Genomic DNA, 26,811 nt, shown 5'->3' on the forward strand with positions numbered 1-26,811 from the left:
AGTCCAAATCTGTTCACAAAAGGAAGTCTCATACTTCCAGACAATGTCCGACTGTTGACTTTCTTCATCCTCCACAGTCTACACAAGAAGACCCACTGACCCTCTTGGCACTAGAACCAAGTAACCTTTAGTATCAAGTCCTTGCTAAAAAACAGGATCGGATTCAATCTGGGTCAGGCCAGGCAGCGTGAGCTGGAGCCAAACTGCCATTTACTAGTCGGGAGCAAGTCCCTCCCCATTTCTGGGTTCATTATCACTTCACTAGTAGGCTCGTGTGTGGGGCTGAGGTGGTATTACCTTCTCAAAAGAACCAATAGGAAGATCAAATCTCAAAAGTCACACATTACATAAAGTATCTTGGGGCTGGAGAGATGACTTAGTAGTTAAGACTGCTTCCTGATCAGTCCTCAGCGCCCACATGGTGGCTCATAACCACCTGTAACTCCAGTTCCAGAGGATCTGATGCCTTCCTCTTGCCTCTAGTTTATGTATGCATGCAGTGCGCATAAACTCATGCAGGTATGGATAAAGATAGTAAATACATCTTTAAAAAATAATAAAGTTTCTAGTACACACTTTGGCATCTAGAAGACAATCAATATTATTATTCATCCTGTGAATAATGAACCAAGTGCAAAGCATAAGACCAACCCCCAGCACCCAGCGGTGTGCCTGGAACATGTACAATCCCAGTCCTCATGGGGTTTCCAGTCTAGTAGAGGAGACAAAGGAAAAATGATCCGACATGAAATTATACACACCAGTAAGTGCAATAAAGAAAATGAAGAGGGGACCACCTAAGGCAGGGTGGTAAGATGGCTGCTCCAAAGAGGGGAGGGACCCTTACTCTGAGATAGAAATATGGGACCAGAGGGAATTGTACTCATCAAGATTTCTTTGGTGACTGAACTGGAGTTAGAACCAGGCTTGGTGAGAGACAAGGGCTGAAGGCCATCAAGCCTATGGACAGCGTACATACACAGGAGGAGGCGGGCTGACCAGAGCTGGATGGAGCACGGGAGTGTGTTTATGCAGAGAGGAGTACGGCTTTGACAGCATGACTGGCCCTGCAATGACCCAGCATTCTGCAGAGCCATGAGTGACAGAAGCCCAGCACGCAGGAGATCTATAATCTCCTTTCCTGTGAACATTAGACTCTATTTGAAAAATGGTCTGAAACGAACCAAGCAATTTGGTGGCTAGCACGAGGCAGGACGTTTCCCAACTTGGACATACTGGAGCAGCTAAAGAAAGGCTTTGTGGAGGAGGTACAAGCTTAAGTACTGGGGCCTCTGAAGCCAGTGAGATCTGAGCAGGAGAGCTGCATGAGTGCACAGGCAAGGGAGCAGGAGGAACTAGGAGACAGGCACAGTGTCACCCATGACCATGTGGAAGGATAGAGGGGACTTCCCTTCAGACGTGACATAACATTTCTATCCAAGACCCAATGGACAGGTACAAATTGCCACGGAGCCTCAAAGCCACTCATCCTGTGCCTTGGCACAGTCCCCAGATGGAAGGAATAAAGGAAACAGAACAGTCCCGGGAAAGCTACGGTTTCTCAGAAGCCACTGCTGGGGAAGCACATACTTGTCCACCTCCTACGCCTAGACAGGCCCAACAACTCTGCTTCCTCCTAAACTTCCCACTGTCTGTGAAAGGGGAAGAAAAGCGCTCTCACATGGTCCAGCTTCGCACTAGACGCATGAAACTTTCTCACCAGAGGAAGGACTGACTTTTGCTCTCATCCCCATTCTCTGTGGGGAAGGGGAAAGGTCTGGCTGGTCCTCAGTAAGTTATTTTTATCTGAAGACTCTCATACAGAGAGGACCAGACTCTCTGGACCAGAGAGGCTCAAAGGTCAGGCCCCTTTCACTAAGCTTGACCCAACATTGCTATTAGGACCAGGGAGCTAGCACATCAGCTACCTCTGTCCTCCTCCCTGGTCCAGCTATATGACGAGGATTAGACAGAAGCTGTCAAAAGAATTCTTACAGAGAATCCCTCAACTCCCACCCTGGGGGCTTCACTTGAAGATGGGAGTTAGCCAGTTCTGACCTCACATAGTCATGTCTGCTGTGTCCTCTAGCCTTTCGAAATAGGGGAAAGAAATCTGCCTACTTCCTCCATGCCCTACCCCTGAAGGCTTGGCCCTGCCAGGCACGGTTACTAACATAGCCTTGGTTGCTTCTTGGAGCTCACAGAGGAGGTGTAATTAACCTATCACATAAATAAGCAAGCCCTAGGACTATGAACTCCGATAGAAACAGCCAAAATGAAAGACTAAGGGAAGGCGGCAAGTGGGCTAGCTACTTACGGCAAACTATGACCCCCAAGGTGGGATGAACTCTAGGCAACGTGCAGAACTAAAACCCATTTAGTTTTTTCTCTTCTTTCTTTTACAGCCCTGGTCCCCAAACCTGAACTCTCGGACCTGAGGAGTTACAGAAGCTCACCAGGAACAGAGACTTCCAGAAGATTACTAAACCTGGCCCCTGGGTGCTGGCCGGGGAACAGAGGCCCCTATGTGGCTTTCCTGTCTGTGTGTTGTTTCTGCCAGTGTGTACAGTCTTAAGTACACAGGCCTAGTCCTTTGCATACCAGGAAGTACTGAGGGGAAAGGAGACACTTTGCACTGAGAGTCAATTTCCATTTTTAAGTCACTCCCTGGGGGATAAGGGATCTGTTGTTATGAGGAGGGAAAGAGAAGGGCAAGGAAACAGTTTCTCCTCTTAGCCAGACCACCCAAGAAAAGCAGAGCTGAGCTCCTCACTGGCTAAAAGGGGGGGCCTCCAGATTGGTGGAGGGAGGGATTGAGCCCTTATCTTTGAGCTTTATCCTCTGAGCCAGAGGCTGGGGAGGCTCCAGCCCCACCCCCTCCCTAGGCCTCCCAGCAACAAATCTTCTTCCCACCGGTCCCTCTTCCTCAGAGAGGCCAGAATGAACAAGTTGGGAGCGGTGGGGTGTGAGGTGGCACAGTGAGCTGTTTAGGAAGGCATGTCAGGGAATCTCTGTCCTACCTCCTAAATCTCTCTCTGCCCAGATGAGAACATCTGATGAAGGAAATGGAACGTGAGAGGCAGGCTACTCAGGAGTACCTCCTCCCCCACCTCCTTTGGGGTATCTGGGGGAGGGGTACTGACAAGGACACAAAAGCTTAAAGCCTGCGGCAGCCTCTGAAGCGCCGGGATTACAGGCATACTCCATTATACTTGACACTGATTTTCAAACCCACCGTCACCTAGAACGCAGGAGCAAAAGCAGGAAGGCAGTTTCAAGCTTGGGCTCAGCCTGATCTACACGGCAGCAAGACCCTGGCTCAAAACAAAACCAAAAGGAACACAGGAGCCCTCAGCTCTGCTCAGCTCAGTAGGAAAGATTAACAATGACAGTTAACACTGAGGCCCTTCCCAGGAGCTGCATACAGTTCACTACAGTCCCATGCAGAGTCCAACTTGTGAACCCAGACTGCAGATGGAAAAACTGAGGCACAGGACAAGGTCTTCTCACTACATGAAGGTAAGGTGCCAAGTGGGGTTCTCAGCCAGGCATCTGGTCCCTTTCAGATCTGCACTCTACTGGTGATGCAGCCTTGGGTACAGCAACCCCAGGTCTGTCTGCCTTTTATCTTTAGTAGCCCTACAGTACAAGGTCCCAAAGGATCAACCCAGAGGGGAAAGAGGTACCAACCATCAGTTGCCTGTGGTCACCCATGCTCTGAAAACAGTGGTCTGCACTCTTCAAGGCAGAGGACGTGCTACGTAGCTTTGCTAGAAGACTTTTATCATGGTATATAGCAGCCATAATTCGTGTTCATTCATTATTGCCAATATCTTATTGGGCCTAACTTGTCTATAAGTTTGTAATCATTAACAAAATACACAGCATATCTAGGATTCAATACTACCCAAGGTTTTGCAGGCATCTGTTAGGTCTTGAAACAGATCCTCCACAGAAGGGAGAGGCAACTTATCCTCTTCAAATAAGAAAGCTAAGGACCGGAGGAGAGCTTATGCATAACTTTTCTAAGACAGTGGTCTTATTTGTTTTGAAACAAGGTCTCATTATCCAGCTCAGGCTGGCCTCTAACTCATGATTGTCTAGCCTCAGCCTATGGTGCCTGGATTGCAAGCACATATTCTCACATCTAGCAAATCAGTGGCTTCTGAATCCACAAAACATTTAAGAAATAATGTAGTGGGCCTGCATGTTAGTATAACCTTAGCACTTGAGAGGTGGAGGTAAAGGATCAGGTTTCAAAGCCAGCCTCAGCTACACAGTGAGTTCAAAGCCCGTCTGGAGTAAGATCAAGTGCCCCTGTATACCATCTATACACACATTCTGACAGCCCTAACCTTTACTGTTTACAATGCACACTGATGATCTTTTTCAATTCATTTTGAAACGCTGATTCAAACCTCTACACTTTCACAACCCAGCAAGGGGTTGAGGTACAATTTGGAAACACTGCACTAGGCCTGCTACTAACAGCAGGGTGAGGCTGTGTCCTACTCCTGTCCGCCACTGTCTCCCATTTGGAAATCATCACTGGCCTTACCAATAAACTCCCAAGGGGACGCTGAGCCGAGCTCAGCGCAGTGTCCCTCACAGCAGCTTACATTTCAATAGTCACTCCTTGGGTAATAAATGTTAATGCCTCTGGGACGTGAATGACATCCTGTCTCACGACAAGCATATAAACATGTGTCTTACTTATGAGGACCATCCTCTACTGATCTACATTTATCTTTGATTCTCTGAGGCTTTTGCTTGGTTTGTCTTTTTAGCTTTTTGAGACAAGGTTTCAGACCGGCCTGAAATTCACTATGTAGTCCATACTGGCTTCAAAATCATGTTGATCCTCCTGCCTCAGATTTAAAAAAACAAAAAAACAAAAAAACAAAAAAAACCCAGTTTTTTTTTTATGCCATCTGACTGCACAACACGCAGAGAAGAGAATTTACACCACACAATCACTCTGCATAATACCCAGACGCATCTAATAAGCACTTTCTTCAGAGGCTAACGCATCTGTGTGGTGCTTTTATCTCTGGAGAATGTTTTAATAGTCACCACCCGATCTGATTCATGCAACACCACCTTCGTCTTTACTGAGAGCTCGGGCTGGTCTAACACTTCAGAGCTATTGCACTTTTAAAAACAGACATCCTCCATCTCACATTTCCTGACAGAGAGCCTTCAGGATGGTGCTAATGGTCTCCTTTCCCGGGGAAGAGGAAGGACTTGGACCAAGGGTGAGGGGTCTCAGCTTGATTGAGGAAATGCGGTTGGGGATTTCTCAGCGGTGATTGCCTAAAGGCAAGGCCCTGGTTGGTCCCCAGCTCGAAAAAAAAAAAAAAAAAAAAAAAAAAAAACAAAAACAAAAACCAAGACTGACACATGCTACCCACTGCAGAGCTTGGGAAGTACCAAGGTGCCCGTCAGTATGTAGCACTGTAGCAACTCGCACTACAACGTCACAGTCATCACCACTGATGAGAGTGCTTGTCCTCCCACACCTGTGTGTCTTTTCCCGCCTGTCACAGTACGGTCACAGAGATGAGGCAGTGACTGACCCAGTTCTCCAGATGCTTAGTTGCGAACAGAGGAACACTGGTGTCTGCCCTCCATGGGTCCTCTCCAACCCCAAGAACAGTTTTAAAGCAGGACATTGGCTGACAGGGAGCTACCACACCCCGACCCCAGGTACTCACCAGTAACAGAGCTTCCAGCTGGTTAATGTAGATCTCTTCACTGGCCAGAAACCCAGAGAGAACTAGCTTCCTCATCTCCAGGCCCTTCCCTGCCTCCACCTGCAAGAAAGCAAGCAAAAGCAGGCAGCGGGTGAGAAGGGAGCCACGGCTCAAGATGCCTATTTCTTTGCTTTTTTTTTTCCCCTCTTCTTTTAACCAACACGTTCAAAGGTGATAAAAAGCCAAATTATCAACATCATTGTCTGTTTTCATAGAATCCCATTCTGTAGCCCAAGCTGGTCTGGAACCCACAGCAATACCCTGCTTCGACCAATCAAAGGCTGAGATTGTATTCATGAACCTCCATGCTCTGCCTAATGCCAGATATTGTTTCACAGAAATTTTGGAAAACAGTAAAACGTACAAGAAAAAGCAGCCACCCGTATCCCTGCTACCATCTCCTGTTGTTTGTTGTTTCTCGCCATCTTGCTCATCCTCTGCCAGCCTTTCTGCTCTCAACCATTTTCTACTTAGTAACTCTGTAACATTAACTAGGGTCAGCAAGGACCTGCTTTACATCTGGTCTAAAGAGGGAAGAGGGGATAAAGACATTCTTTTATGACTGAGGTTGAGTTTGGTTTTGTGGGACAGAACAGCTAAGGACAGACAGCCCCCCCATAAACACACACGCACACGGAGGAAGTGATATATAAACTGAGATGGGGTTGGAGAGAATGGGGCGGAAATGGGTATGGGAGCCCTGGCCTTGTGGCCACTTGTGCTAAGGTCTTCCTGTCCTAGAGGCTCAACACCATAACAGGTGTCAGCTGTGGGCCGCCCACGCTTACCTCAGCCATTCCTCATGGTGTAAGGCACGGACTCACGCTAGATTTCCCTCACTCTTGAATTCCTGCTCCCCTGTGGTGGAGGATCATGCCCTGTGTAAGCCTGGATGCCAACGACTGGCACAGTGGCACGGAGGAAGCATTAAAATTTTACCTTCAGTGAGAAGCATGTGATTTTCACCGAGCAGGATCCCCAAGATTTATTCCTGGCTGCTCTTTAGTCCGCCCCCCTACCCTCTGCCTTCCTTGACTGTCTCCTGGATCGATTCCTCCTGCCCAAGTTCTCCTAACTGACCTCTGAATTCTTCCCCTCTCCTGAAGTAAAAATCAATCTTCCGAGAACACCTTCTGGTCAAGGACTTAATATAAATACTGCAAAATGCAATTAGGAAAGATAGGTTCACTTATCTATTCATTCAACAAATGTTTACTGAATGCTCAGCGGCCCCTATGGTTATAACAGGAAGCAAGCAGCCCCTGCCGTCACCTGGTTTATGGCCTAGTAGGAGAGGAAAACATTGAAACAGACAAAGATAAATAAATAAGGAGGGCCACAAATTGTAACTCGGGCTGTAGCATATCTTACTAAATACCTGAATCTCTCCTAGGGCCAAGGCCTAGCCATTCCTGCCTTTCCAACAAAGCTAGTCATACTCAGCCCTGAAGCTAGGTTCTCCTGTAGGTGCTGCCTTCTACGATCTTCCCTTGGCTAAGTGACACCTCTTCTTCTTAACAGGACAGCTGAAGTGTCACTTCTTCCTCCAGCCTTAGCACCTGAGACCTGCGTGGCTAGTGGGTGATGTCCCTCAGGCCTTTGCAACAACTGCATCACGCTCTCCTTCTCCAAGACAAGCCCCCATTTGTGTCACACCCGACCTTCACCAAGAACGGCTTTTAACTCCTTTCCATACTTCCAAGCTTGTTTTCCGGCCCTCCGACACCCACACTGAAGTGACTTCTGTATTTTCCCTTATACAACAGAAACACATGGGACTTAAAAGAGGCAGAGCTGGGGTCCACCCCAAGTCCCTCAACACTAACTCACCTTCCCTTTAAATTTGGGGCGATTTCCTCCCCCTCCCACACTCTTCCTAAGCTTGTGCATACAGTAGACCTGCTGTCTCAAACAGCTCCTTTCTAGGCATCAAATGCATACCCTTAGTGTGAGTCAGAAAAGTGTATCAAGCCATCAAAACCTCTCAAGCCATAGAGAAAGCCTATCCGTGTCCCCGAAGGCTTTCCGAAGGCGTATTCTTCACACCTTTTCCTAAATGGTACAAATGGCCGAAGGCTGCTGCCCCCAACTCTGAGGTGTTATCTCACCCTAAAGACAACAATCACCCCCCAAGAGATGTCCACATGACTACGGGGCCTCTTGGGTGTGATGGGATTTGAGGAGATTCCTGGATTACCAAAGTGGGCCCTTAGTAGTCACATGTAAAATGAGGCAGCGGTGGGGGTGAGGGGTGGGGGGTAGGGGGTGGGGTGGGGTGTAAAGGCTAAATTGCTGGTTTTGAGGCTAGAGAATGGGATCTGTAGCCAAGGGATATAGGGAAAAGGTGAAATAAATTTATTTATTGAGAGCATCCAGAAGCTATGCAAGAAACTAAATCAGGGCTGTTTCTAGCCATAAGTTTGTGGCAATTTGTTTTGGCAGCATTAGGAACCCAGTACGAACCCCACATTAAGGAAGGGCAGAGTTATTTATTGATGGCTTCACAAGTACCAGGAACTGTGCTAAGTGCTCTTCACGGGCACCTCACAATCTGGTAGGTATAACAAACATCGGGCCCCTGAGGCACAGAGGGTGCAAACGGCCAGCTGCATGGGGGGCAGCCCAGCCTCCAACACACCCTGGAGTCCAGGAAGGCAGGGCTCCAGCTCTGAGGTCAGATCCACAGTGGCCTCCCAAAACTGACCTGTTTGCCTTCCAAGCTGCAGGCCGCTGCTCCCACACTGCCCCTCAGTCCTCACACTCAAGGATTTACCTGAGTATCTAGCAAACACTTTGTAAAGAGGTGGGCTTCACTGCGGTTCTCCTTAGCCTCTGGAGAGCTGGTGATCTGAAGAAGCCTTCCTCTACTGTGGGGAAAGACCATTTTAACAAGACCCATGCCTCATAATCCTATCCCAAAGGCTCGTTTTGAAAAGAGAGAACTAACTCTCTCTCTCTCTCTCTCTTAAAAAGCAATAGTCAGTCATTTCCAAGAGTCCCCACTCTGGGCTATACTCCTAAAATTCAAGCTAGGATGGGGTGTAGGCAGCTGAGAATTTAATGATGTGAAATGATGCTCTGTGAATTTCGCTGCCCGAGAGCCTGTGGCTCAGTTGGCAGTGGAGAGCCTTCCATCTTCGAGCAGCGACGGCTTTCTGGAGATCATGTACGCTCCTGCTTTGGGACAATTTGGAGATGGCTGCACCTGGTTCTCCAGTTATGGCCTGGCCGCTATCCTCCTGCAGCGCACTCAATAAACTTAAAGGCAAACCAAAGCCTAGAAATCCATGGCTGTTCCTTCAGTCCTTGTGGGAGATTTGTTTGTTTCATAAAACACCAGCGCTGAGAATTCATTTGTTCCTCCTCTGCTACATGCTGGGCACTAGTAATACAAAGGAGGAGACGGTTGTTCTCAGCATGTTTTCCAGAGATGCCCACATGCATCGAACCCCCTGGGCAAATGCTCTACCATGCACGCAGCTAGTCTTTTCCCAACGCAGAAAAGCTGTCACTCAGTTCTCTCCAGTTGGGGCTTATAAATCAGTGGGCACCACCATCCCCAATTTACACATCTGCTAGACTACTGCAAGTCTGTCATCCGGAGGTCCCTAAATCAACACACCAGGTCACTACGGTCGTATCTATTGATAAGCTGTGGCCAGCTCTGGCCTGGCTTTCTGTGGAGCTGAGGGCTAAATAAAGCCTCCTAAGGTTTGGTTGTAAGCCAAGTCAAGAAACAATCTTTCTATGGCCCTTTATCTTCTCCTAGGCAACAGTGAGGACTAAGCAGGCAGGCCCAGCTCCAGCTGTGCTTTAAGCCAGAAGCAAACCGACAAGGGACTGAGAGACTTTGTAGGCAGCATAATTTAGCCCAAGGGCCATACCAGTTTGCAAGGAACACTCAGGATTAGAGTAGATGTCATGTGGGGTTGTACTCACATCAGGAGCCAATGCCCAAGTCAAGTCATAGCCTCATGACATCTGGGCCCTCTCATACCTAAGAGAGTACAGTGCATGGAGTCTCTCCCACCCCGAGTACCTCTTCTCCTGCTGCTCTCTGAAGCTTTGGCCAGATTCATATACTCCATATATGCTGAAGAACCTCAGTTGCCCATACCCACCAGTATAGCGCTGCCACACCGGCATATTACAAGTTTCCACTATGTAGACTAGGCCAGCCTTGAACTCACAGAGATCCTCCTGTCTCTACCTCCCAAGTACTGGGATTAATGATGTGTCCTACCATTCCTTGGCCGATATTGGTTTTTATATGGTCTTATCCTAAGTTTTGTATCAAATCATAGAGATGATAGATGAGTACTGTTTTTCCTCATATACATTAAAACATATACCTACAATAAAACATATAACTAGGGGCTGGAGAGATGGCTCAGTGGTTAAGAGCACTGTCTGCTCTTCCAGAGGTCCTGAGTTCAATTCCCAGCAACAACATGGTGGCTCATGACCACCTGTAATGGGATCCCATGCCCTTTTCTGGTGTGTCTAAAGACAACAACCATGTACTTACATAAAACAAATAAATAAATCTTTTTTAAAAACAAGTTAAAAAAAAACATATGTCAAGTGTCACCTAAAATCATCTCTCGAATCACCAATTATGTGCCCCATACTTCTGGAAACACCAATGGGGTGATGGGTAGCACTACCACTGCAGAGAGGAGACCTGAGCAGTCAAACAGGAATAGAGGCATTTCAGACAAGCCATTCTCGTTAGGCACAGATACCTGAAGAGTTAATATGGAATACAAAAGGGCTTTTTATTCCTGACAAATGAGTTCCTTGAAATAGCAGCATCTACAAGGCTTCATTCGTCAGCCCTACCTACCTTTAAATAGAACTGTGTGAAAATCTTTTGGAAGACTATGCCCCGTTTTACAGACGGGATGTGATGTCGCTATCGGTGTCTGCATTATGGGTTTACAGATCGTTAACTCCTCAAAGGAAGCGTGCTGGGTTGTGAGATGCAGACAGCTTCAGCTATGGAGAAAACTGCCAGCCAGTTTTGCACCTGTCCCCTAGGAAGACGAAGCACCTCGGAAATTACAGTGAAACCAGGATTGATTTATAGGGCTGGTGTTTGGGCAAACGCACAGGCAACACAACTACTGTTTAAGGTAAGTACTCCTGAAGTAAAGTAATAGCAAAGAGCAAATTGCCCTGGATTCCTACCAGCTGCCATAGAGGACTGAGCCAAGACCATCTGCAGCCAGGACACTGAGAGCACCGTCTTGGCTCCTTGGTCCCTGCACATATGCACGTGTGGAAACGTGTACGCAGTCCAGCCCTGATTCAATTAAGAGTGGTTCCCTCCTCCTCTGAAGCCAGGGGCCTCTGTTATTGCTGTTCATATGTTTCTGAAACAGGGTCTCATTCACAGCCCATACTGACTTGGAACTCACTATGTATTTCAGGCTGGCCTTGAACTCCCGGTACTCTTTCTGCCTCAACCTCCTGAAGGGTAGTATTACAGGCATTCTCCACCACACCTGGTTTCTGGTATTCTTTGGTCAGATGCTTCTCATGGCCTACTTGCTTTCTTGCTTCACTTTTCTGTCCCCTGTGAACTTGATCCTTTACTTGGGACTCTGTGAGAAAGGACCATGCTGTGTATACATCTCCTCCAAGATGCCTTTGCTGAGCACTTAAGGTAGAACACAACCTGATAGCAATGAACTGATGGGCGTGCTTTGCACTGCTCTACAACCCTGGGCAATCTAAGGCCAAGCCTGACGGAGGAAGCAGGTGTTGGAGAGGTTATTACAGATGAGCAAGAAGCTCCCAGGCTGATGCTAACTCCAGAAACACCGAAGCACAGGAGAGGGGAGGAGAGAGAGGCAGAGGGAGGGCTTCATTCAGACATCATGGGAACCTCAGAGGAAGGATGATTTCAGGCATGCCAAGTATCTGGGACCCCGCTGGCAACCATGTGCCACTCCCTGAGAACATTTCTAACACGAAACAAGGCCAGGAACCTGGTATCACTTCTGTGTGTCTCAACAAACTCAGACATTCCAAAAGTCCCAGCCATGCAGCCAGTACCATTCAGTGGTCAGCAGAGAGTATGCTGAAGTTATACACCATGATCCAGAGAAAGGATATGCTCAGGATGCAGCAGGAGTGGTATTAATACCAGTGCTGGGAGGGCTCCTGAGAGCAGGTCCACCAAGAACCTCAGAGACTGGCTATCCCTTGATTGCTGAACTCCCAGCATGCTCCTTGAATCATAAAGAGACTGGTGGGAAGGCTGGCTACAGCATAAGTGCAGAGGTGTCCGTGGGCCCAACGAAGGACGTGTGCGACTTACTCTGGTGCTCTAAACAAGTACCAGATTACAGAACAGAGATGAGGTGCCAGGATCCTACTGCAGCTCCCACCCAAGCCTGCAGCCATATCTCTCCACTCCAGGCCCGCACATTTGCCACCTACCTAACCTAGGTCTGCAGTCTATTTTTAGTCTCCATTAGCTCCTCCTCGGAGCCACAGCATGGTGTGGGTGGAGTAGAGCTGTGATCATCATCATATGCAAAGGGAAGACTCCAGAGTCTCAGACACCTAGCCAGGCAAGGCACCTAACACCACGCCCTCCAGGGCCCGTGTGGTTAGGTAGCCTGGCTTTGCAGTGTGCATACTCCCTGCCACAGTCCTCAGAGGCCCTCCCTCCAGGCACAGAAAAGAGAAGCGATAGGCTAGAGTTCTTAAAGGTAGGTATAGGCAAGAGAGGTTCTTTCTCCACACCAGAGCTGGCATTCCCAACAGCCATTCCCTCCTAATTGCCTCTCTAGGTGCTCTGCTGCAGGTCTACAGACCTGGAACAAATGGGCTGCTCCTGCCTATGCCTACCTTGGGAAAAATGCTCACCTACCAGACAGCTGTTCCCACCTCCTCTCCCTCTAATTCAGTTAGTTTCCTTCAAGAAAGCCCAAGTGACCTCAAATTCTTCATCTTCCTAAAGGCTCACTTGCATTAGTCAAGACCCACCAAGTCGCCAGTCTCCTCCTTGGAAAAGAGGTAGCTCCTTGGCTACACTTCACAAATGCCCTTATCCTCTGGTTGCCATGGAAACAATGAATTATTGCCCACTAGTTTCAAGTCGGCCAGCTCTTCTGGGGGCAGTAGGCTCACATCAGTGACAGGCCACCAGGTGACTCATGTCACTGCCAAAAAGATCCCTTAACACAGCTGACTGAGGGGAAAGCCAACAGTCACTGCCTCTAAGGACAACTGGTGCAGGGCAAGCAGGCACTCCTCTCCCTCAAGAACAGCTGCTGAGAGAGCACAGTCCTCAATCCTCTGGCAGGAACATACCAGCCCATCTCACGCTGAGTTAGGCTCTTCTACTCAGCCACGAGGCTTGTGCACGCATCAGCCATTCCTCTCCAAACACCGCTTCAGCATCAGTCAAGAACTATCCCTGCCCCCTCCCCACAAGCATCCAGGGCGTGTCACATTCCCACCTTCACGGCCACCAAGAAGGGGGACCCTGAGCCAGGGCTGGTCGGGGTTCCCAGTTCACACTCCTCCAGGAGAAACACATCTTCATCCTCCAGAACCTTGTCCAAAAAGCCTATTGCCTCCTCTTCCTCTTCCATGGCAGCCAGAGCCGCAGAGGGCAAACAGGAAGCAGGGTCCACACAGCGGCAGCGGCAACAGCAGCAGCAACAGCAGCAGCAGCAGCAGCAGCAGCAGCAGCGGCCGCCGCGCGCCCCAGCAGGGAGGCAGGCAGGGGACAGGCGGGCGGGGAAGAGCGCAGGGCAGGCCTACACCAGCATGCTGGCCTCCGCGGAGTCGGTCCTGGCACCTGGCCACCGGCTCGCGATGAAAGGCTCCATTATGAACCTTTTCCTGCTGCCGCTTTCCAGCCGTCCTGCGCGGCGGGCCCGCCTCCCGCGCGTCCCCACCCTGAGAAAGGGGAAGCGGGGCCTCCGGGCAGCCGCTCGCGGGATGAACGCCGGACAGGGGCCGCAGCCAGCGCCCTCCGCGGTCCGTTCCTTCCTCGGCCACTCCGCTCGCCCCAGGCCTGGTGCTGGGCTCGTCCGGCGCCCCAGTGCTGGGCTGCCGGCCTCACAGAGCCCGCCCTTTCTGGACCCGGAGGCCCGATTGCTCCAAATGCACAGGAAACGCACGTCTTGACTTGCGAGGTGGAGCTGCTCGTTCCTTCTGTGGTCACCAGGCGGGCGAGCGGCTGGCGGAGGCTTCTGGAGCGAAGGAGGAGGGAGGGAGGAGGCCGCAGACAGGCCGGGCGGGCGCGGGGGGAGGTCTGCTTCCCAGAGACAAGCTTTATTTACAACTTCTCGCTGGAGCCTTCGGGCAAGGGGGGGCCCGGGAAGCGGCTTCCCCGAGAAGCCACCCTTCACCCACTCAGTCCACGTCCCCGTGGGGTCCTCACAAGATAGAGCCCCCTTCGCACCTCGGCCTCAGGCTCCATCCAGCACCTTTGCGGCGGGGAGGCCCACTGCCGGTGAGAAACCGCAGTTGCCATTGCACCACGGTAGAGTGAACAAGGCTTTGTATTTATACAGGAGGGGACTGTCCTGCCTCGTGTCCAGCTGAGGCACAGTGCCAGACAGGGTCCTGAGCATGGGTCACTGGGCACCATGGACCACCCGAGAGCCACATCACGGTCAGGTGCTGCTGGCAATGCCACTTCCTTGTGCAATGCCCAAGGAGAGACACCCGCCTACGAGGCCAGTACACACAATCTAGGACAGGTGGCATTATCCACCCTGACCGCTCCCAGACTGCTCCACTCTTAGTCTTCCCTCAAGCAGCTTCCATGTTCCAGAAACTAAATTCATGCAGAAGATGAGGCTTGCATCCTGGTCCCCTAACCCTGATTGATCCCTAAGAGATACACACTCATACTGCCACGGGGGAGGAGTCTAGGGCCAGCTGCTAGAACTCTTTCACAACTCAACACTGAAGCCAACTGTGGCACATCTTTAGCACGCATTCAAAGTTCAGGTAAGGCACGCACAAAAGTCCTGAACTGAAGAAACTCCCGGGGCTCCAGCTAATTAATGTCCCCCAAAGGAAACACAGGCTCAAGTTCGCATACTCTGTATCCTTTATGTTTTCAGTTTTGTTTTGAGACAGGATCTCTGAATGTAATCAAGCTAGACTTGTTTACTCTTTCTGTTGTTTATAGATTTATGTTTTGGTACATGTATGATTTATGATTGTTTTCCCTCTGTGTTTGTGTGTATCACATGTGTGTCTCATGCTTGTGTCAATCAGAAGGCATCAGATCCCCTGTAACAGTAGTCAATGACGGTGCTAGGAACTAAAGCCAGGTTCTCTACAAGAACAACAAATGCTCTTTCTGAGGGGTTGCGACCCCACCCCACCCCCCACCCCCCCACCCCCGCTGCCAACCCCAAGACACATTTTCTCTGTAGCCCTGGTTGTCCTGGAACTCAGATTCGCCTGCTTCGGGGTTCTGGGATTAAAGGTGTGCACTGCCACCACCTGGCTGTAGCAAGCGTTCTTAACAGCCGAGCAGTCTCTCCAGCTCTGCAGTTGATTTTGAGAAAGGGTCTTTCTGGGAGGCCCTAGCCATCCTGGAATCAGCTATGTAGATCAGGCTAGCCTGGCACTCTGGGATCTGCCTGCCTTTGCCTCGTCCTGTGTCACCATGCCCAAGGGAAAATGTGAATGCTTAAATAAAATCTCCTGACTTTAAGATGAAAGCAAGTAATTTACACTTTTAAAAAGCACAACACATTCTGAACCACATCCTTGCTCAGAGCTAGGCTTAAGGATGGCCACGGTGCCTTTATTCTTACAACTGGTTGTTAGCCGTGGTTACGTGGGGGGAGGTTCCCTTGGTGTGTGCCCTGTGCCCCATCTCCTTAGAAGATTTGGCTTGAAATAAAATTCAGCTTCATCAACCAGCCTGCCACGTCATCCTCGTAAACTTGTGTAACGGGTACCACCAACCATGTGGTGCAGTGTCTGAATATGTCCACCAACACTTCATGTGCTTTTTATGACCAGCTGTCTTAGTTAGGGTTTCACTGCTGTGAACAGACACCATGACCCATGCAAGTCTTATAAAGGGCAACATTTAACTGGGGGCTGGCTTACAGGTCAGAGGTTTAGTCCATTATCATTAAGGCGGGAACATGGCAGAGTCCAGGCAGGCATGGTACAGCAGAGCTGAGAGTTCTGCATCTTCTTCATCTGGAGGCTGCTAGCAGAATACTGACTTCCAGTTAGCTAGGATGAGGGTCTTAAAACCCATGCCCACAGTGAAACACCTACTCCAACAGGGCCACACCTCCTAATAGTGCCACTCCCTAAGCCAAGCATATACAAACCATCACACCAGCCTTTCATACAACATCATACTCACTTGTCAGTGGCAACCATATGGCCACAGGGCAGAGTCAAACTGTTGAGGCCACTGCCAAAGGAAGGCAAAGTATCCCTACTGGGGACATGTGGTGACAACTCCTCTCTACTCCACTGGGCACCTTAGCTGAGAAGAAGCATGTAGAAGGCGAGGAGAGAAGGGAGACTAAAAGGAATGAGTGTAGTTTCTTACCCTACTCCTTAAAATACTTTCTGGAACTCTGAAGTCTGGGAGAAGCTCTTGCCCTTCTGTCAGTAATAGAAAACCTGCCCTCACCAGGAGCAGGCTTCTTCATCCTGTCACCAAACTGAAATAGATGGAGAGAGGTGTGATGGGATCTCTAAGGCCTGGGCTGGTCAAGGATCTGTTCCACCAGAATTCTGCAAAGATTATCTACTACCCATAATCCACTATTTTTTCTCAGTCCAGTTTTGCTCTGACCAAGTTATAAATAGCCAAGGCACATCTGAAGTGCCCTCTCAAGCCACAATTCCTCATTTGGTTTGGGTGGGTAAGGCTGTTCCCATGGTTTGGGAACAGCCAGACTTGGCATTCCCTAGGGCACAAGTGTGCCAACTCAGGGCCGGGTGCTACAGGTCCCTCTGTCTTCCACCCTGCCAACTCTATATGCACAGCATGGAGGCCTACATGGATCAGACCAGCAGGCAGCTGAGGACTAACCAAGGGTCTTTCTGTGTCCTTACTCCCAACCTAAGAAAATATGAGGTACCTAGAGCCATCTAATTTTCGGATGTCTCCACACTCCTTCTCTGCTTTTTCCCTAAACCCCTCAACCCCACAGAAGCTGCTCCCCAAACATCCATGGGGTAAACTGCCCCACCCACTCCAATTGGTTGGAAATTCCAGTGAGTGGACACAGAAGTGCCATCCACTCAGAGGCCCTCAGTCCTCCCTCTGGAGGGGAAGTGACTCATAAATCCCCAGGGTGTTCCCTCCCTTTCCCTCTCAATAGTTCAAGAAGGCCCTGGACCTAGGTCTCCCCTCCTTACTCTGCCTGCTCAGCCTGGCTCCAGACTCTCCTCTCCAGAGAAACAGCCAATATGTCCTCTGACCTTTCTCAAATCCCTCCGGCGACTGCGTATACAGGGAATGGGTTTTGGTTGATCCTCCTGCCTCCCAGCTCAAGGCTCTGTCCCACAGGCCTAGGCTCCCGGCCTTTGGAAAACGCATGCCATCTTACCGCTCTGCCAACAGCGACCTACTGTCACTTCTAGGCCTGAGACTTGCACAGGCAGCTGACTCTCCTCACATGCAAGTCAGAGCAGCAGCCACTCTCGGCTCCTCAAATCCAGACCAGTTGGTCCCTCCTCTTCCCCTCCCCAGCTTCCCCTTCTGGCCTTTCCACTTCCATGAGTGGGCTGTTACCTTGTGGCTCTCTGTGCCCACAGCCCCACACATCCCTTTTACCAAATTCTTTGTTTCTTCCATCTTTCTCTTTTTCAAACCATAACCCGAGCAGGCTTTGCAACACCTCACGCCTACACAACCCTAAAAACACCGCAGAGCTCTCCACCTTGTCTGTCCAGCTAACCTGCTTACTGCTGCAGTCATACCTTAAGGAAGCCTGGGATGTGTGACCAAACCCCCACTATTGCTGTACTCTCAATCCACTGAGGTGCGGGCTCTATAGGAACAGGATGGAGTAGACAAAAGTATTCATGCCAAGGAAAACTTCACTGGGGAGTGAGTGCCTGCTGATTAAGTCAGTAAGGGGGTGGAAGGCAGAGACAACGAAAAGGCCATGCATGCGTGGGGAGTTAATGACTACAGGCTCTGAGATATGAGTGGTGGGCTTCTGAGTAGCACCTAGAAATAGGGAGGTCTTTCCAGGCAAAGGGTGGAATGCGCAAAAAAAATTGGGATTTTTTTTGGTGTGTGTGTGTGTGTGTGTGTGTGTGTGTGTTTTGGTGGTGGTGGTGAAGCTAGAACCCAGGGCCTTGCATAAGCTATGTTATATCCCAGCCCTAAAGATGGTTTCTTAAGGAGGTTCAGAAAGCAGTAAAGGGACAGGAAAAAAGTAGCAGGAGATACCTATGCAGAGGGCAGCTGAGACAGGAGCATGAAGGACAAGAACCATGACCTTCCTATAGTATACGGCACCAATCTCAAGTTCTCACCTGTTAGGTCCACATCTCAAAGCCTGCAGAGGGCTGTCTGTGTACGTACACACACACACACACACACACACACACACACACACACACACACACACACTCACAGGGGTGTGGCCTTTCCTTACACTTACAACTGCACCCTCCTACTCCCTTACCGACTCAATCAACAAGCACTTATTACTTGCCTGCTGTACGCCAGGCATTGTGCTCACATTCAAAATGTAGTCACACACAGGGGACATTGCCCTTTGTGGAGCTGACGGTCTCCGGAGCAGAATGACCACGTGACTGACTCCCAAGGCTGTGCCAACGGAAAGGCAGGCCTGGGGAGGGGCACATTTTAGAATTGTGTTGTTGAGGTGTAACTCCAGAAAGGGTAGCGTGGAAACAGCTATTGTGTTTTTTAAATGTCCACACCCTCTGACTTAGCAATTCCACCCTAGGGAATTGTCTAAAAAAGCACATCTAGAAGGGCACAGAGATGTATGTATAAAAACGTTCACTGACGTGAGAAAGCAGCACCAACTGCTACGAGTTCAAATGCCTGGCAGGGAACTGGATCCGGCGGCACACTGGATTCCAATGGTGCAATGGTACACTCGACATTCTGGCACTCAGGCAAAGGCAGGAAGATTTTGAGTCCCAGGCCTGCCTAAGTTATACAGTGGTCTAACACACACACACACACACACACACACACACACACACACACTAAAACAACACAAAAGAGTGGCTTCATTAGTGCTGGAGTTAAAATTCAGTGGAAGAGTATTTACCCATCATACAAGGCCTGGGTTCAATCACAGCACTGCTTCCCCCTCCACCAAAAAAAAAAAAAAAAAAAAAAAAAAAAAAAAAAAAAAAAAAGCACTGAGAGAGAAAAGAAGCTTGTGAGAAGACCACAAAAGGAATATGGTAGATCTTAATTTCAGATATGCAAGACATCCCTCAGTCTTTACAAATAACATGCTGGCCAATAGTATGGAATTCTTTTAATACATAGTCTTCATATGGAAAAAAGCAAGGAGAAAGAAACTCTCGGTAGTTTTCTGTAGGAAGTGAGCTTTCATGATCTAGATGATGTATTTCTGATAAGTGAGAATTTTGAAGATGTAATCAGAGAAAATAAAGCTATAAAAAGAAGCGTGGAGGTTGGGGTGTAGCTCAGTCAGAGACTGGGTACGTAGCATTCTCAAGGCTGTTTAACCAGGCCCCCTCCCACACATACACACAGTGCTGCGGCGGGAACTTCGAGTGAATTGGGGAGGGCACAAGCAGGTGCTACTGATGTAACAAAATCACAGCAGTCTCCCTGGGGGGCGTGACGTTACAATTCAGCCATAGCCGAGCATGGGAACACATGCTTGAAACTCTAGCACATCACTAGGAAGGCTAGGTCAAGAATGCTACAGGTTCAAAACCAAACTGGGCTACCTAGGGAAACTCTCTCTCAAAAAGCCCAGGGCGGGGAATGGGGCTCAGTAGCAGAAAGCTTCCTTCACAGTAAGTCCTCAACCTTCAAGCCACAGAAAACAGTGAAGTAAAATAAATATAAATGGGTTAGTCATACTGGTGGAGCTGAGAGACAGGCGAGTCGTGTGGAGTTACTATTCTAGGTGGAGATCGGTGGGGAAGCTTCAGAGGCTGGCAAAGAATCCAGTGATGGAGTCTGGCAGAGCGGGAGACTTTGGGTTTCACCATTATAGCCAAAAGGTTAGGTGTGGAAGGATTTCAGGCAAGTCACCTGACCATTCCTGGTGTAGCCCTCATCTGACATGACATTACTCATTCTAAAACACTGCTCGATCTGTGCTCAGCAGCAAGCCACTCGGTCAGACGAACAAGGGCAGCTGGCCCACTGGCTTCTCACTGGTGACTCAAACCAACACGCTGGTGACAGTAACTTCTGAAAGGGCTAGGCACATTTTCAACCCCAGGCCTCTGCCACATGCAGTTTCCTTAGCCTGAAGATGTCCATCCAGCTCTCCTGGCAGAAGCTTGAGCATCAGCACCAGGCTCTGGGGAGCTTGGTTAGCCCCAGAATAGTGCCAAGGCAGGTAGGGTCACAGGAGCCACAGAAAGAACTGGATTCTTCCACTCCCGCACCCTTGTTTCCCCCTCTGCCTTCTCTTTCCACCATGGCAAGCATCACTCAAGAGATCACCTGAGTCTGGCATGGTGGCTCACGTGTGTCACGTACTAGGGAGACAGAGACAAGAAGAGCTATGGGTTCAAGGCTAGCATGGGCTACAGAGTGACACTGTTTCAAACAGTATAAAGCAAAACTCAGGACTCAATAGCATAAAGCTATTGGGCACAAGCCAACACTGTTTATATGGTAAAAACTAACAAAATCAGGGGCAGGAAGGATGGTTCAATGGTTAAGATGTTTACTGCTCTTCCAGAGGACCGGGGTTCAGTTCCCAGCACTCACATGGCTGCACACAACTGTTTATAACCCCAGTCCCAGGGGATCCAACACTCTTCTGGCTTCCATGGGCTCCTGCATACATGCAGTTACATAAACTTATGAAAGTGTGCACGCACACACACATAGATACGTATACACACACAGGAAGGGGTGGAGTGAGAGAATTCTCCATTGGACTCTGGATTTGAATTCTAGCTTTGCCTCTTAAAGCTCTGCGACACTGGGCAAAGCATTTAAATGTGCCTTGGTTTCCTTATCCATAAAATGGGAATAGTCTCGAGTCTCATTGTATAAACGTATTTAGTCTGACTCTACAAAATAGGAACCAGTATCATACCCTCTCTAGGGCTGCTGGAACGTCTGGTGCACACAGGGCAGCGCCTGAACTGAGCTGAGACTTAGTGAACACCAGTTCTTCTCACTTTCTTTGCTTGGCAGGTGTGAGGGGAGGCACACTGGGGTGGGGGGCGGCACCAAAGACTCACCTCCAACCTAAGAACCCAGCCACACCAGACCATTCTGTTTCTCAAGCCTCTAGGGACTTTCCCACATCAGATTATACAACCCCCTTACTTCTACCTCCTCCGTGATCCCTTCTCTAAGATCTCACTTGAGGTCACATGACTTTCCTTGGGGGACAGTGTACATTTCTTAAGGATGTTGGATAGACGGCCTTCATGGGGGAATCTGGGGCTTGGGGTGTGGCCTGGTGACAGTACTTGTTTAGCATATCCACAACCCTGGGTCAGGTAAAAGGTGGGGCTCAGGTTAAGAGAATGGTTCCTATGGAACTCCACCAAGGAAGTAGCATCCCTAGGGCAAACGGCAACCCAAAAGAAACTACCAAGGAAGGAATCTCCTCTCTGCCTCAGTCATCAGCCTCTACAGGGATCCGTCCATGGACAGGAGGCACATTACCTGTCCAAGTGTTAGCTCCTTCTTATCCTCCCCCACCCCACCCCACACTGCCCAGACAGGCAAGGTCTTACTAGGAAACCCAGACCAGCCTGGTAAGATTGCAGGCATGCGTTGCCACGACTGGCCTGCTGGACAGTTAGCAGCTCAACTCGAATCTTATCTCACAGTAACTACTCTCTTTCCGACACCCACCACACTGGCACATGCCTCCTACTGGGCAGGCACGTAAGCTCCTCCTCCCTCGGAAAGGAAGAAAAGCTGCTCTGGCCCTGCTAGCACCTACCAGTGGAGAAACGCAGTAACAACAGGAAATAATGTAGCCTTAAGATCCTGCTGGTTCTCTGGGACCCTTCTGGGCCCTTGGGAGGAAGTAGAGAGGCAGAGCCTCTGACCTTAGTAGCTCACCTCTGTCCTTCAGGAGGACACTTTTTTTTTTTGGAGCCACTATCTTCCTATTTAGTCCAGGCTACCCCAGAACTCACTGGCCTCAAACTCAAATATCCTTCTGCTTCAGCTTACTCAGGGACAGATATAGGAATGGGCTACCACACCCAGCTTGAGGATACACTTGGTGGTTGTCACCACGCTTGTTTCATACTGGAATCACTATTTTTACCAGACACCTCTTTTCTTCCTCCCTACCTCCTTCCAAATTTCAGGATATCCAGGGCAGAGAACTGTTCTGGTTGGGCCCACCCTCCTATCCACAGTGTCCCGGGTACCTGCAGATTAGCATACCTTTATTGAATAAATATGACTTTGGGAGTAACCTTATTTGCAGGTAAGAAATAGATTTATGAACTGTGCTCCCAGCAGGTCAGTGGGAGAAGAGAGATCGGAGAAGGTGTGAAAACTGCAGGGTGGCCAGGTCAGTCAGGTGTGGTCCACTGGGGAAGACACCAAGGAAGCTAATACGGGGTGTGAAAGGGGGGTGTGGCCTGGAGAGGGTAAGGAGAGCTCACTGGTAAGTAGCCAGTGTCACACTGAGGGGCTTAATCTTCTTCCTTCCCAGCCTGTCAAGGCCCAAGGCTCGCGAAGCCCTTGTTTTTCCATGTATTTTCCAGCAGCTGGAAACGGTGGCACACCATAGATGCACAGAAGAGACAGTTACTGTCCTCACTGCAGCAGAGACAGAAAACCCAGCAGGGCAGAAACAGAAGCAAGGCTGCTGAGCCTCCACCAGGGCATCCAGGTCTTTCCACATAGCCCCAGTTGACACCCCAGCCTAAGAGGGCAGGGAGGACAGTGGTTCTGCCCAGTTTCATCCCTGACTTCTCCACTCCAGAACACAATTCAATCCCAAATATCGATCAGGAACCCAGAGGTGACTTGTGACTGGGAATTTACCCCAGAAGCTGGGGTGGGGGGCACAAAGGGGTGGCCAAGAATGCTGTTCCCCATCTAGAAGGGCACATGTCAGCCCCAAGAACTGTGTATGACACCCGCCCCAGCACTGGGGGGCCAGTTGGGTTGTCAGAGCCACTCAAGCATAAGCTTCACAAGACCTCAGACTGAAATAGAGCCCTGGCCCCACTGGATCCAACAGTCTCTGGTGAATCCTATCAACTCCCTGAGGGTCAGTTTCCCCACTATATAAGGAGAGCAGGGCATATATCTTGCAGAGACATCATGGATTTTAAAAGAAGCACCCTATGTGAGAAGCTTGGTCTTCTCCGTTTTGACCTCCGGGTCCTCATGCCGGCTGGTCTGCACCCATGCAGACCTTACAGATTACACGGCATTCCGGCCTGTAACATCTCACGGCAGACTCATGAGAGCTGTGTAAGGTTGCACGGAGAGGGGATTCTCAGTATCTCCCACTTACTGATTTAGTAAAGTCAGAGAGGGCATCCTTGGATGACACACATTCAAAGTAGAAGACAGACAAAACCCAGATCTTTTCTCTGCCTTGGGGTCCCTTTGACTACATCATCCAGAGAAGAGACAGGAACTTGATCTATAGCAATGAGACTTTCTGTTCAGACTGTGGTTCTAGGGCAGGAAGTTGCTGCTGAATGGGAATGTCCTCGCCTTCTTTCCCAAGGGAAACTATACACTCCCAGTTGAGTTCAGCCACCAGCAATAGGTGACCCTGGCCCTGTGCCAGGACACCCTGCTTAGCCTATGCTTGGGAAAGACCTGCAAAGCAGGGTTTGTGGTTCACCTGTTACCCCTGGGGCACAAGCCAAGATGAAAAGTATCACCGTACAGTCTTGGCTGAGGCTTCCACTCTTGGGAGGACAGACCCAGAAAGGAGGTGGGCTGCAAACAGATCCAAGTCCCAGCATGTGTTTACCAGATTCGAGTCCTTGCAATGTTCCAGGTCCCAGCCCATGACGGAAGTTTTGTGAGGATTGTTTATTTTGAGGCAGGTGCTTACTATGCAGCCCAGTCTGGGCCTAGAAACCATAATTCTCCTGCCTTTGCCTCCTGAGTGCTGGGACTGAATGTATTCAATGCTGTAAGGCTCCCTCCCTGTGAACAATCCCTGGCCATTCCTCATAGCCTCCCTTCAGAGGAGCTCCCTTAAGGAGCCGAGGAAATAGTGCTCCGTTGTACGTATGACCTTACTCAGTGTTCTATAACCAGAATGCAGAATTTCATCTTCCCAAAGCTTATGTTATCTCCGGTCTCTAGGCCACTGACAGTTCATTCTATGTGCCAACCCGACTGGACCATGAGGTGTCTACATATTATCCTGGGTCTGTGAGATGGTTCTCAATGAGATTCACATCTGAATCGACAGACTGAGCAAAGCAGATGCCCCACCCAAGGTGAGCTGGCCTTGCCTCTCCAGTCAGGAATGGTGGTGCATGCATGACCCAGCACCAGGAGGCACAGGCAGAAGGATTATGAGTGTCAAGCCAGCCAGGGTGATAAAGTAAATTCCAGGACAGCCTCAAAAACAGAATCCTGTTTCAAATAAAAACAGAGGGGGCTCCACCTGCATACGCCTGCTAGTGCTGGGACTCTAGTCTTTTCCAGACTTTGGACCCTGAAACACTAGGTGTTCTTGAGCTTAATTACACCTAGAATCTTTCACCTTTGACTCACCTAATTTTCATGCCTCTGGACTTGGACTAGGACTACAACGTTGACTCTCCACTGAATGACCCTGTTTGGTGTCCTGTAGCCAGAAAGCAGAATTTTGCACACACACCATTTGCATTGTTTTTCTAACACATAAACCAAATTTTGACCTTCCCAGGTACAACTTTGGCTGCATGTTTGGGTGTGGAAAGTTTAGCTGCCAGGCTGTGCCAAGAGCTAGATATCTGAATATCTAAAACAATTGTCTGATTTGGTCCAAAAGTCCCCTCTGTTCCAAAGTTCCTAACAGGAAGCCTGGCAGGGGAAAAGACTGCCTGGCCAAACGAGCACGGCTACGTAGCAGGAACCCTTCCACACACACACACACACACACACACACACAACACACATTCGTACACACACTCACACACAGACAGACACACACAGAGAGACACATGCACACACACAGACACATACACAAAGAGACAGAGAGACAGACATACCCACCGACACAGACACACACAAACACACACACACAGAGATACACACGCAGACGCACAGAGAGGCGCAAAGAGACAGACAGACACACACACACAGACACACACACACAGACACACACAAACACAGACACACACCAAGCCATACATACACAGCCACAGACAGACATACATGCACCTTTTAAAAAGACAGAAACAGATCATCACAAGAACTCAGAAGCAGGGTTTGCACAATCCAGGCACCCCATTGCAAAGAGCAATACTTGCAGAGTCCACTAGGTGGGGCCAGTGACCCAACAGAAAGAGCAGAAAGGCTGTGAGCTCCAGGAAGGCAGCAGGGGTTATAGCTGGGGGAGGCAGCTGGGGCAGGCAGCATCCTGCAGCTAGAATTGCCTCAGCCATTCCTAACTGGCATCAGTAATCCCTCCACCTATCAATGGTGTGAAAACCAGTGCTGAGAGCCCTAAGTGCTCCAGTGGACTGTTTTCTGTAAATATTTAACATTTCAAAATCTCCCACTCAAGCTATTCCCTTCTGACCATCAAGAACAATGGTACAAAGTGAAGCTGCTACCCAAAGCTGAGAGCCCCAGGCAGGGATATGGCCCTGCAGTACAAAGGGCACGGGCAGGATATTTCACCAGGAAACCCAAGTATCTATGGATAAACGTGTCTATGGTTGAAGGTATCGATGGATAAAGGTATCTATGGATAAACGTGTCTATGGATGAAGGTACCTAAGGATAAAGGTATCTATGGATAAGGTATCTATGGATAAGGTATCTATGGATAAGGTATCTATGGATGAAGGTATCTATGGATAAGGTATCTATGGATGAAGGTATCTATGGATGAAGGTATCTATGGATGAAGGTATCTATGGATGAAGGTATCTATGGATGAAGGCAGGCATGAGGAAGGAGGGGAAGGGAGACAAGAGGTAGAACCAAAGGGGGAGACTGCACAGACCAGGCCCCACATGGGGATTACAACGGGCATTATCCTGCACTGCTTACAGAGGGGTATAGGCTAAGTCCCTTGGGGAGATCTGAACCCCACTGCTCTACAACCGGAAGGCAATGATAGAGAGCCAGAGTTCTCTCTTCCTTTCTGCTCCTGGTTGGCCTGAGTCCAGGTCCCAGAACAACCGCTCCCCCATTGATTCAAACACCCTGCCTATATGTGGTCAAAATGGCTGTCTCTAATCCATTACCCCTCCTTAGGGCATCAAGCACCCAAGAATGCTGGCTGTGGGGGAGCCTGAAGCTGGCCAACACCTACACCCATCCCCTCCACCTCCTACCTACCCCCCACCATCCCTTCTCAAACTTGCACCACCTGGCAGTACTGAGCTCTGCCTAGGCCTCTGTTGCCACGGCAACAGTGTGGCTTCCCCCAAGTGGGATGCTGGTTGCCAAGGCCCTTGTTGCCAAAGGCTATAACAGCCACCCCAGTGTGTGAAGAGGGGGTGAGATCCTGCAGAGGGTGGGAAGGAGCAGGGGTTCTTCCAAATGGTAGAGTCCAGGCAGCCTCCAGGTGGGTGGGGGTATTAGGCCCTAGAGAAGGGAAATGCATTGTATAGCATCTCTGATGCTCCCCTGGGGGCTTCAGGGAGAGGAAAGAGAACCGCACAAGACACACACCTGTTCAAGCTGGACCAAAAGGACCTGTGAAAC

The 26,811-nt window shown here is 49.6% G+C and overlaps 1 protein-coding gene across 4 annotated transcripts in view; it reads right to left on the minus strand.

The window, feature by feature from the left end:
• Window positions 1–26,811, minus strand: part of Abr (ABR activator of RhoGEF and GTPase) — a 195,890-nt gene that overhangs the window by 62,697 nt on the left and 106,382 nt on the right. For 3 of the 4 annotated variants that reach the window (XM_032912343.1, XM_032912346.1, XM_032912344.1), the window contains one exon: window positions 5,715–5,813. In XM_032912343.1, coding sequence (XP_032768234.1) covers window positions 5,715–5,813 — 99 coding nt within the window. Of the gene's footprint in view, window positions 1–5,714; window positions 5,814–13,228; window positions 13,471–26,811 lie in introns of those variants that run through there. The other variant, XM_032912345.1, reaches the window with a different exon arrangement.

The sequence above is a fragment of the Rattus rattus genome, chromosome 9 (genome assembly GCF_011064425.1).
Source record: "Rattus rattus isolate New Zealand chromosome 9, Rrattus_CSIRO_v1, whole genome shotgun sequence".
In the NCBI taxonomy this organism is placed as follows: Eukaryota; Metazoa; Chordata; class Mammalia; order Rodentia; family Muridae; genus Rattus; species Rattus rattus.